Source organism: Rhinolophus sinicus, chromosome 5, assembly GCF_057876585.1.
Source record: "Rhinolophus sinicus isolate RSI-liver-muscle chromosome 5, RSI-T2T, whole genome shotgun sequence".
In the NCBI taxonomy this organism is placed as follows: Eukaryota; Metazoa; Chordata; class Mammalia; order Chiroptera; family Rhinolophidae; genus Rhinolophus; species Rhinolophus sinicus.
Window position 1 is genome coordinate 13,868,124 of NC_142505.1, and position 12,078 is coordinate 13,880,201.

General features: G+C 56.1%; 1 protein-coding gene across 7 annotated transcripts in view; it reads right to left on the reverse strand.

Annotated features, from left to right (window-relative positions):
• Positions 1-12,078, reverse strand: part of DLEC1 (DLEC1 cilia and flagella associated protein) — a 57,329-nt gene that overhangs the window by 1,073 nt on the left and 44,178 nt on the right. For 2 of the 7 annotated variants that reach the window (XM_019727618.3, XM_019727614.3), the window contains exons 22-34: positions 11,288-11,418; positions 10,584-10,775; positions 9,576-9,646; positions 8,989-9,140; positions 7,161-7,273; positions 6,570-6,640; positions 3,871-4,067; positions 3,680-3,781; positions 3,476-3,601; positions 3,274-3,368; positions 2,958-3,042; positions 2,555-2,770; positions 1,315-1,476 (exon numbers count right to left, since the gene is read on the reverse strand). In XM_019727618.3, the coding sequence (XP_019583177.3) occupies positions 1,315-1,476; positions 2,555-2,770; positions 2,958-3,042; positions 3,274-3,368; positions 3,476-3,601; positions 3,680-3,781; positions 3,871-4,067; positions 6,570-6,640; positions 7,161-7,273; positions 8,989-9,140; positions 9,576-9,646; positions 10,584-10,775; positions 11,288-11,418 (1,713 nt within the window). Of the gene's footprint in view, positions 1-1,314; positions 1,477-2,554; positions 2,834-2,957; positions 3,043-3,273; positions 3,369-3,475; positions 3,782-3,870; positions 4,068-6,569; positions 6,641-7,160; positions 7,274-8,988; positions 9,141-9,575; positions 9,647-10,583; positions 10,776-11,287; positions 11,419-12,078 lie in introns of those variants that run through there. The other 5 variants (XM_088798267.1, XM_019727613.3, XM_074312605.2 and 2 more) reach the window with 4 other exon arrangements.

Here is a 12,078-nt window from a genome sequence, read left to right on the forward strand (position 1 = left end):
CCAGAGGCTGCTGGTGGGATTCTGAGCAGCTAAAGGGCCAGGAAGGCGCCATCTGCTCCTCCTGCCACCCCTGCCCTGGTCAGGGTCTGGTTTCTGCTGCCTGGTTGGGCGCCCTCCTGCCTTGCCCCTCCCGTAAGGGCCCCAGGGCCCAGCCTCTCTTGGGCTCTGGGCCATCTCACCATTTCTCTTCCCCCCCTTCTTTTACCTCCCCACTCGTTGTTTCTCAGTCTAGTTGTGTAGGACACAGCTCCCTGGCCCATGTGGTATTATCAGCCTTGTGCTCCCCCCAGCTGAGGCAGTGGTCGTCAGTCGTCGGTCAGCCGCTCACAGCTGCTCTCACTGGCTGCCAGCAGCTCACAATGGCCACCGGCCACTCATGCTGGCTGCCGACCACTCATGCTGGCCACCGGCCACTCATGGCGGCACACAGCAGCTCATGCCAACCTCCAGCTGCTTATGGCAGCCCAGCTCCAGGGAGAGCTGCTGTTCACAATCTTAGCTGTAGAGGGCAGAGATCACTGGCCCACGTGGGAATCGAACCAGCAACCTCAGTGTTCGGAGCATGGCGCTCCAACTGCCTGAGCCACCGGGCTGGCTCCTTTTCTGTTGCCATCAGGCCCCACCTGTGCCCTGACTGCCCTAGCTCCTAGCAGCACTCCTCCTGCACCCCCAAGTCACCCGCAGACATTGCCATACACATACTCAGCCTCCCCTGCCCATGGGTCCAGCAGCTGCCCAAGTACTAGGCTGGAGGGCCCACCTGGCTCCAGTGCGCAAATCTTTTGGCCTCTGGAATCCAACCCCTAGGCCATTCCTTCCCATTCTTCACCTGCACCTTCCAGCTGGGCACCTGCCTGCCTTGGTGTCTCCAGCTCAGCTCCTCACCACAGCCCTGTGATCTGCCATAGTCCACAGAACTAGGCCCGGGGTGCTCTCCCTGGTGCCCAAAGCCCCACACAAGCCCAAGCTGCTCACTGTCCCCATACCTCAGGCCAGTCCCTCGGCCTGATTTTCAATGTAGTCTGCCTTCTCTCTTTATTAAACAGATAAAATAGGAGGCTTCACATGCGACCTCCTCCAGGAAGCCTTCCCAGATTTTCCACTGTACAATCCCTCACCTACTCTGAGCTCCGAGGACACCTAAGGATAAATGACCCTCATTTCTCCCTGGGCAAGGCCTCATCCATGGCAGACTGGGCCCTCAAGGCAAAGGCTGGGGCTCCTCTTACTCTAAGGGCCCTGTCAGGGTTTGTCCTTTGACCCCACCAGAACAGTTCTGCCACCCTCAGTGTGTGGAGCAGGCCTGGGACTCACCTGAGTGGTGCGGTTGGGGTACTCCAGGAGCAGATTCTGGGTAAACACCATTTCTCTCTCTCCACTTGCGCTCTGCTGAATGTCCACTCCGGGCAGCATCTGATCAGCCGGGAGCCTCTGATAGGAGAGCAGCTCGAGGGACAGCGAGAAGGACACGTTCACCTGAGCAGACGTGGACGAGGCAGCACCTCAGGCCACTAAAGGCAGGCGGCAGCTCCCCCACTGGAGCTCCATCCTCCTGCCCCGCCCCCCACGGCCCTAGCAGGCCCCACAAGGTACAGCTCAGCCTGGAGCCAGCAGAGCCTGCAGCGCCCAGACTGACCCCACCCTGCCCAGCAAACAGCCCAGCACAGTGTGCCTCCCCCACCAGCACTTGGAGCCCTTCATTCCATAAACACTGTGCCCTGCTCTGTGCCCAGCTCCCACAGGTCCTGAGGGCAATGCCGTGCCTGCCTTCAAGAGCTGAGGGGCTAGAGGGGGAGACTACAAGCCAACCACCCTTTGTCCCCTAGCGCGACAGTGCTGTGGGCAGGCTATACACATCCAGGCGCCCACAGCACAGACATGGAGGTGCACACAGCCAACTACTCACATGGCCTGTGACCTGTCCTCACTCCCGATGCCTCAGAGACCAAAGGTGGCAGAAGACATTCATGTTCCCACTGAGGCCCTGGCCTTCCCAAGACCCCCCCTCCCCTAACTCTGCAATTCCAACGTCCCAGTCTCACTGAGGCCCCATCAGCAGAGGGAAAGTCACGCGGGCACCTGCAGCGCCTCACATGGATGGAAAGATGCAACCAAACCTTGAACTCGCCTGAGCCAGGCACAAACCCGCGTGAGGGCACCACCGTATGCACAGTGGGGGTGCTTAAGGGAATGCCTCAGCCTTGACCTGGACTTTGGCAGAAGAGAGGGGTCTGGTGTGTCGGGACTCGTGTGTGTTCACACTGATAGGTTCAATCCTATCTGCGTGTGTGAGCCACCTGTGCAGAGGGCTGGTGTTTGCTGGAAATGGTGTGTCTTATAAGTTTGCACCTTAGTGCCTGTAAATGCACAGGGCATGGGGGGTGGGGGTGGGGGTCAAAGGTGCAGTTTGGATACAAATATGTGTGTGTGCACACCAACGTGAGGGTGGTATGAAGTGTGTAGTCCTCACTCACACGTGTGTATGTGAGCGCAAGATGTCTGGCCTGGGGAAGTGTGCCCATCCAGGGTGAGGATCGCAGAACCCTCCACTGACCAGCATGTTCTCCTGCGGGTGGAGCACCAGCTGCTTGCCCCCTGCTGCCAACTCCTCACACTCCTGCTCCGGGCCAGGGCCAGGAACTCTGTGGCGGCGGCTAGCTCCATCTTGAGAAACAGAGAAGGGTCTGGAGACCAGGAGCCGGAAGTAGTGTGGCATTTCCGTGGTGTTGGTCAGCTTCAGGTGGTGGGTGGTCACCAGCTCACTCAGCACCTGGGTGGCCACAGGTCGGGGAGGCTGAAGGTACATCTCTCCCCTCTCCTCAAGTCCGTGGCTCTGGGTTGGAGATGAGGGTGTTGGGGGAGGGGACTCGGACTATAAGACCTGTGCCCCAGAAGGGCCTGTAGGGACATCTGAGATCCAGGTACGTTAGCGGGGCCAGGGGGTACAGCACACTCACCCCGGAACAGGGCTGGTCAGGGATGAGGTCACTGGCCTGGAGCCGGAAGTCCATGCCGCCGTCGTAGTCCAGCTCCACACTGAGCCTGCCAGCAACAGGCATCAGGGGGCCAGGCTGGGTCTCTGGGGTCTCTTGGCTGCCCCCACTCTGCTTATCTGGCCCTGCCAGCGTTTCCCTGGGCTCACTTGCTGGCTTCTCCTCTCTCCCATTCCTGTCATCTTGCTCCCAGAACCCTGTCTGGTCCCCACTAGTGCCCAGTAAGGATGCTCCCCACAGGGGGGTGGAGGAGGGAGGCCGGGAAGCCCAGCCAACTCACTGTGCAGTCCTCACGTAGCTATGCAGGTCCAGCCTCAGGGGTCCCACAGCAAAGTGCTGCAGGCGCCTCCTCCTCCCTGGAAGCTCCCTTTCCACCTGCCGAGCCCAAGCCTGGTTACTGGCAGTCTTTGGGATGGGCAGGCAGTGTGCTACCCAGGAGAGAGGCAGTGGCTGTGGCCCCGCCCCAGGCCAGGAGGACTTACCTCGTTGTCTAAGCTCATGAAGCCCAGGGCATAGCCAACACACTTCACCTTGTGCAGGATGTCGGGGCCAAGGACCATGGGTGTGAAGGAGACGGAGATGGTGCTGCTGCCCCCTGCAGGGACCACCTGGCACAGGTACAGTAGCCTCAGCACTGCCCTGGCCAGGGGGGACTGCGAGGCAGCTCCCAGCTCCGCCCCACTCACCACCTGCTGGGGGCTGATGCGGTACAGGTGGTCAGAGGGCACTCCCTCATGCCCCTGCAGGATGACCGAGATGATCCTTGTGTTACTGGAGCTGCTCTCCACCTGTCACCAAGATGTCACCGAGGCTCACTCAGGCTCAAGGCCCACTGGCCACACCTGGACTGCCAGCCCACCCGGGCCCCCCTTCTCACAGCTTCGTGGCTGGACACCGATTCCGTAGAAAGACTTGGGGGCTCAAAGGAGCTGCTGCCCTCAGGGGCCTCAGAGCACAGGAGGTCATTTCCTGCTTGGTCCTGCAGCGGGAAAGGTGGCCCGTAAAACACCAGCAGCTCCACCAGCCGGTCCTCCCTGTCGTCCGGAGCGTAGGTCTCCCAGTCCAGGCGGATGTCTGGGGCAGATGTGGGGGGAGAGGCAAGGAATAAGAAAGGAGCAGATGGATCTTCCCCATGCCCCCACCTCATGCAGCCCCTCAGAGGCTGCCCGTTCTCCCATACTTAGTGTGGATGGGGGCCTTACTTCCTCTCTAATGCCACTCCCACACAATTGTTTTCTAAAAAAATCCACAGGCTTATGCCATCGGGCTCTATCACCCCCAGTCCTCCGGTCCAAATGCACGAATCCAGGCACTTGGTGCGCTCCCCACCTCCTTGGGCCCTCCAACTCCTGTATCCCCTACCTTCTTCCCCTCCATCAGCCCCTGTCTGCTTTCACTTCCTTCCCCAGCCAGGCTAGTCTTTGGGGGCTACCATGTCAACTTGTCTTGCCAGGATTCTCAAATCTCCCTTTGCCTCCATCCTTCTACTCACCTGGCAAAACCTAACCCTGGATGAATTGAATTGACTCCCTGGACCCCACTGGATAAAGTCCCCCACTTTCCAAATAACTTGTCACACCCATAAATCTGCCCCCAACATAAACTGTGCCCCTGCTCTGTCCATCCCTCCGTTTCATACTCAGCTCTCCCTGCCGACCTGCACCATGACTGTCACAGCTTCCCTGCTTTTCTCCTCTGACACCTCTACTGCCTCCCCAACACTCAGCTGGCGGCCCCATCTCTCCTCTCAGAAGGCCCCAAAGCAGGAAGTCTTGGAAGTCCCACCCCCACATCTGTCTGCACTGATCCCATCTCCCTCCTGCCTTCAATCTTTTCCCCGCCCCCCTCTGCAGGGACCAGATATGTCCAGTCTCCCCTCTCTCCTAGCTGCATCCCAACAGCACTTAAACAAGGTGAGGTTCCCCTGACCTTGAACAAGCTTCCCTCTGCCAGTCGACCTTTCCAAGACCTCCTTCTCTCACCCTTTCATGGCAAGATCTTAGGACCAATTGTCCGTCTTCACCTCCCCCTCCTCAGCTCTCACCCACTCCCCAGTTAACTTCTGATTCATTGGCTCTGCCCTGAGGAACACACGCCCAATGCTCCCGATCTTGGATTTCTTAGGATTATTTATTACCTGGCACCTGCCTCTTACACCCACCAAATCACTCCCACCAAGGCTACCAATGACCTCCATGCCCTGAAATTCAGGGGGCAATCTCACTTTCAAGTAAAGACAGAGAAATGTACATGTGATGATGAGCCCCGAGGCCGGGAAGGTAACCACTAGAGGGAAGTAGAAGAGAAATGCCCAGTTAAACGAAGGGAAAACAGAAAAAAGTCACGAAAAGCAAAATGAAGAAAGTAGAAAAATTATGTAAAATACATTATAAGACAGAAAGGAAGAAACATATAGATTTACTGATTTTTCCTCTTAAAAGATCAGGTTGTGTTTTTAAAAAGCTCGGCTCTCTGTTGTTTATAAAGAAACACATCACAGTCATGAAGGGTAAAAACAGAGGGATGGGCAAAGAGGAAGCAGGCCGATGCCAACGTGCGACCAGGTGTAGCAACGTCAATATAAGGCAAGGGGGGGTAAGCACTGACGGGGACGACGAGGAACATTACGGGTTGATAAAAGGCATCATTTGTGAAGATTTAGTTCTCAAATGCACCGAACGACAGAATAGCTGAAAACATAACGCAAAACTACTGGAAATGCCAGGAGAACTTGATAAAGATATCAAACTATAGCATGTGATAAATATATAACTGCACAGATCTAGCCGACAAAAATCAGCAAGATCACCCAGAGTGGCAGTTCTCTTGCCCAGCTGTACATTCCTTAAAATCACCAGAAGAGCTTAAAACCACAGTGCCCAGGCCCTGCCCCCAGAGACCCTGATCCAGCTGGTCTGGGGCAGCCCAGCCTCGATCCTCACCAGAAGCTCCGACTGGTTCTGAGCTGACCACAGCTCTTCCCAGAGCCCAGACACTTCATCCCCCGGGCCAAGGTGGCTCAACCTTCCTCTTGGACTCAGCCTGAGCGCCCCCCACAGGGGAGCCTGTGATGCAGTCCCCAGTACTCTGGCCTCCCCTGTAATTATCCTGAATGCACTCAACACGCTAGCAGCTCACAACTCACAGTCATGTCTGTCCTGCCCATCAGGACAGAAGCCCCTCAGCAGAAACCTAGCTGTCCCGTTCCCTCTGTATCCCCAGCAACTTGCACAGCACCTGGCAGGTAGCTCAGATACCGCTGGCCAAAGGAATGAGAAACGGTGTCCCCTGCAAGTGTCTGTCCTTGATAAGCGCAGGGCATCTGGGAGACCCTGGGTTGGGCAAGGTCAAGTCCTGACCTCAAGGATATAAGTGGCTGTCTCTGAAAACACCCATCTGGCTTGGTCTCTCCCGACCTTGGCCCTTCGGGCCTCCCTCAGTAACCACAGGCCACCTGGACTCCTGGGTCCTGGTCGTGGGCCATCAGGTCCCCCAGCCCCATCTTCCCTCCCAGCCTGGCCTACCACATGGCACAGCCTGTCGTGAGAGCCCCAATGTAATTCATGAGCATCTCACCACAGGGGCTGGAGTTATTCAGGCGAAGGACCCGGGTAACTGTATCTCCTCCAGAGATCTGGGTGCTGAACCTGGAGGCAGGAGACCAGGCTCAGCTCAGCCACAGCCAGCACGCACCTTGCAGGCAGGGAGGGTTACTTCAGAGACGATGGCTGGGATCAGGAATCAGGCAGGGAGGAGGCCCCACAGAGGACTAGCTTCATCCTGGAGTCACCAAGACCCAGGGCTTGGCGGCCTTCCCAATGTAGTGGCTGGTGAACTGTGGCCCAGGGCTGCTCACTGCCCTGGTAGCACCTGTCCCCCAACCCTACAATCACACTGACCGACCGACAGATCCCACCTCAATTGGTGTGAGGGGCCCCAGGTCTGGCACTGACCTCGGGCCATACGGACTACTTGCTCCTTCTGTCCCCCCAAAGCCCTCTGAGATGTGCAGGTAGCAGCCATGTCCCCTGAGGCCTCTCCCCTCCAGGGCAACCCTGTCCTGCAGCTTTCTTGCTGGGTGGCACCAAGTAGCCCTGGGTCAGTTGAAGAGCAACAAGGTGGCCAGAGGGTTTCCAGGGGGCAGAGGATGAGGCTGGGGCGGGGCACCTGATGGTAGGCTCCTTCTGGAACTGGTCAGTGGTGTAGTTCCTCATCGAGGTGATGGGGCAGCCCACCACTGCCATGTGCACTGGGATGACCGATGGCGGCAGGTCTCCCACCTGCAAACACACCAATCATTTGTCACTCTTGTCACCAGCTGCCACCACCTCCCCTGGCTCATTCCCTCTATGCAAAGCTTTTCCTTCTCCAGCCAGCCCAAGCTCTCCACAGCTTGGTCCCAGCTGAGCCCAGACTCGCTCCGCACAGTCTGATGCTCACCCCAGATGCCCCAAAGGCAGGGGCTGCCGGCCTCCCAGCCCTGGCTTCCCTACCCTTCCTTCCGCCTCAGCTCTCCTGCCCCGAGACCTGCACAGATCTCCGAGCCCGGCCATCTATGGCCTCTTATGGCCCCTTGGATCACAGAAATGGAAAGAACTTTATTATTTCTCTGCTAATAAAAAGACATTTTTTTAAAATTAAAATAGAGTGTGATAATCACCCAAAATCCTACACCCCACAGCATGACTCACTGTCAACATTTACTTGTACAACTATCTAGATAGACTTCTTTTCTGTACGTAAAACAGATATAAATGAGGAGCATATGGGGCATGCTTTTGTTTTCGTCATCTTTTCTTTTCACAACGTATGATACTTTTATGAATGAAGGTTTACAGCGTCATTTAAAGGCCTGTGCAAACTATCCAAGCCCGTATTTTTATCAAATCTCTATTGATGGACATGGATGCTTAGATTGTCCCCCCCATTATAAACAATGCTGAGAAGAAAAGGTACAAAGTTATTTGTACGAAGTTATTTGTTCACATATCCACTTCTTCCCCTGGGGAAACTTTAAATGTGTGTACCCAGCACACAGCAAAAGGGCCTGCACAGGGCGAGGCACGTTTCCCACCCGATGGCCATAGTACATGAGAACACCCTTTCCCCCGCACCACCACCACCACCAACTTTTAAACCTCGCGACTCTTACCAAACCTGGTATTTCAGTGTGACTTCAATTACCAGTGATGGTGACATATTTTATGTATGTTCATCAGTCACCTGAATCTGTCATTCCTGAATTGCCTACTCAAACTCTTTGCCCACCTGGGTGCTTTGCCCCCCTTATTGTTAAGAACTCTTTGTACATTAAGGTGATCAACGCTTCGTCATACATAATACACACAATATAAAGCAAACATTTACTATAATTAACCTGTCCATATACTCAATAGTTCATGAAAGTCTTCTGGGCCATAACTAAACAGTGCAGGATAATATGTGTGTTTCCCTCCATACTAAACTAGGAGCTCCTTGCTGGTATCGTCTGTTATCTTATTCATCCCTGTATCCTCCACAGCTGAGTGGACCACACAACAACCCATACACAGTAGGTGCTCAATTCATGCTGAGTAGTGAGTGAATGAATGGACCGATGGGCAAATAAATGAATGCACTGAGGCCTAGACGAGGATTTGGCTCTGGGAGGATGTTGCTGTCCCTCCACACTTACTCCCGCCTCTAGGTCCTGGGTCCTGGCCCAGGCAGGCAGCCTCTCTGATTCCTCTGTCTTCCTCAGTGCGGTCCCAGCCTCAGAGGATCTCACAGGAAAAGGTGTGGGAGGTTCCACTGTTCATGAGGTTGCTTCCTGCCTGAATCCCAGTGGTGGCTGCATATGAGAATGCCCGTCCCCAGCTCAATGGGCATCACTTTTCTCCTGGGTGAGATTTGAGGGGCTAGGGCCAGGTGTTGGAGAAGGGAGAGCCTGCAGGTGAGGGCCAGGGTCAGGTTCCCTGAACCCCAGGCCATTCCCTACCAACCAGCAAGCCCTTACCGTGCAGATGAGGTTGTCCCAGTACTCGCCCCACATGTTCGCACAGCCCGTGATGTTGACATGTAGCTGCTGGTAGGGCCCCAGCATGCCCTGGGAAATGTGGGGAAAGAAAGCTGCTCCTTTCCCATGAGACAATATGTTTTCCATAAAATCTGGGGGGACAACCAAGAAAGGGGTTTCAGGACCTTCAGGTGTAAGAAAAGCACTGTAGAAAAGCCACCTTACAGCCTCTCCTAGGTCCAGTGAAACGAACCCTCCTCCTGGGAGCCCAGAGTCCAGGGTCCAGCTTTTCTCAGCTCCCTCCAGTGGGGCCAGGCCCCAGTGGAAGCCCTCCCTCCTGAGCTGCTACCCATCTCAAATCAAATCCAGGTGCTATGCATGAGACTTAAGCCCTAGCAAGGAAATGGCCTCATTCAAAAGAGATGCGCTGTCAGGTAGAGGGCCACGGCCATCTCAGGGACCTTGCTAGAAAAGACACTGAGATGGTCGGGGTTCCCTCCCTGCAGCAGGTGTCCCACATCCTCAGAAGGCACGGAAAACCCCACTCTGGCCAGGTCTGGGCTCAGTACCTGACCTGGGGCTCTTACCCAGCTGTTCTCGCCTGGCCAACTGCTTACGAATCCTCGCTGTCTTCAGCAGAGCAGGAGACACGTCGGGGCTTTACCAGATGGGACACAGAAATAGCATCAAGCCATCTGGGCCTTCCCTCAGACCTGAGCCACCTCCTCTAGCAACCAGCATCCTAGCAGATGCCCAGCGGAGGAAGGTGGCCTGGCCTGCTCCTCCCAGGGGCGAGCTGGTCAGGTTTCTTCTTCACCTGCTTCTCTGGTCTTTGCTCCTGTTACACCCCTCCCACCCCAAGCCACTCACCCTATGGATTACCTCCCGAGAAACTCAGGGCTCCAGGGTAGGGATCTCCTATCCCCAGGCTCTGTGCCTTGGTGACCCGGGGATGCAAACCCACCCAGACTCCCCATCTCTTGCCCAGATTTATGCAACAGGCCCATTTCCAGTCTTTCCTGCTGACATCTGTCCAGCAGCGAGTGCACACTAACTTTTCTGGAGTGGAAAGTTAATAGCTTAGAAACTGTTAGTTAAAAACCCCATGGCGAGGGTTTTTAATTTGGGCCCCCCTGTGATAGGTGATTTGGCAGTGAGGTGTTTGTACTGATATGCTGGTAAACTGCCAATTTCTGTGGTGTAAATACTTTTCCTATGGCTGATTTCAAGTTACAGCTTTGCACAATGCTTCACTGACACATCTCTGCCCCCATAGTTCCCTCAGCTCCAATAACTTCTCCCTCAGCCACTATCCTAAATACTGCCTGGTCTATCAGAAGCCCTCTATCTAAGCAGGCCAGGCTGAGGAGAAGGGGCCACAACCCCAGCCTCTCCCCCAGGCCCTCCCAGGGTCGTGGAGGTGGGCAGCAGGAACCGTTCCCTCTCTGCCTTTCCCATGTCTCCTGTGAAAACAGCTCTTCCCACGCCCCACACCCACCAGCCTCCGGCCACCTAAGTCACACAAGGCCCAATGGGGCAAACCCCTCCTGGTCACATCCTCCCCGGTAACTGCCTCTGAAAGAAACCAGACTTACAGGCACGGTTTTTGATGCAGGCTGTTTTGAGGGCTCCCGAAGTACTCAAACTTGAGGGTGAAAGGGGTCTGTATTGGGGAGTGATTGGTCAGGATAAGCTGGCGATTCACGCAGGTCCTCAGTGGCACCGTCGAGCCAAAGTCCAGGCTGAGCTCCTCCTTGTGGCCTGGCCGCGGCTCTGTGCTAGGAACGCTGCCCCGTGCCCATGGACACTAGGTTACATGCCACCCTTGGTCTTGCCCAGTGAGCCACCTTCAGTGGGGCTGTGAGACCTGCCTCGGAACAGGCTTCATCCCTGGGCTCAATCCTCACCAAGCCGCCACCCCACTGATGTGCCCTCTTGTCAGCCCATGACGCCAACAGAGGCCTCAAACTCCACAAACTCTCCCTGGCCAGGGGCAGATGGGCTTGTCTCCCAGTCGCTGGGCCTCGTGAGGGAAAGTCCAAGGGACCTACAGCTCTGTCCCCAGTCATCCCCTACCTGCCTGGACACCATGCCTCCAAGTGTGGGGGGAAAGACCACACGGAGGACGAGGATGGGGTAGAGGGGTCTGTTCCCACAGAGGTGATGAGAAGCCACAATAACACTGTGGCCTCTTCCTGGCTGTAGGAATCCGCTGGGAGGGGGCTGGTACCACGAGGCAATACAGGTCCTTCATATGGTCGCCTCAGCCCTCAGGTCCTGGCTCTAGCCCTGGGCTCACCTTCTATCAGAGCCCTCCTCCAAGATGGCGATGGCCACTTGCAGTCCCTGGGGTTTCCCCAAAATGCCCAGAATCAGTGGCTCCTTCATGCCTGACACGGTACAAGGGAGGGCCAGATCAGTCAGCTCTTCCTATAAGAAAGCCCATCAGGGGCACATTAGCACAGGTGAGTCCCAAGGCTGGACTCAGATGGGCCTCAGATGGTCTTCCCCCAGCACAGGTGGTTGCTGGGTGGGTGAGGGGTGGGGTGGTGCTCAGCACAAAGTTCTTGACTTCCGTCCAGGCTCTCTGAGGAAGGGCTCCCCAGCCCCTTCAAGGAGCCACCATCCATAGGCCCAGCCTGTTGGCCCACACCCTGCCCCCAGGAGGCTTGGCCCCTTCCTCAGGGCTCCTGGCTGTGTCTGCTCCAAATATCTGGACACGCCCACATGAAGGGAGACCCTCAAAGTGGACCTCTGGAAGAGCCATACATTTATTCTGATGAAGCTACCACCACAGAAGTCAAACCCTCCTGAGTGAGGTCTGCTCCGTGACAGGTCTGGGCCTATCTGTCTGTCACCCTAGAGCTTAGGCTAAGCTGTGTAAGAAAGCCACTGTCCCCATGTTTGCCAGTGAGGAACCGGGACGTGGGTCTGCAAGTCTCTGAAGGAAGAAGTTTCTTCTTTACATGCCTTCCTGTGGGCTGCACCATGGAGAAGTTGTGCCCTTCTCAGGAGGAACCTGGCTGCCAGGTGGCCACCCCAGCAGCACCCAGCACAGGGCCTGCCGTGAGAAGCAGCTCTGCTCAGGAT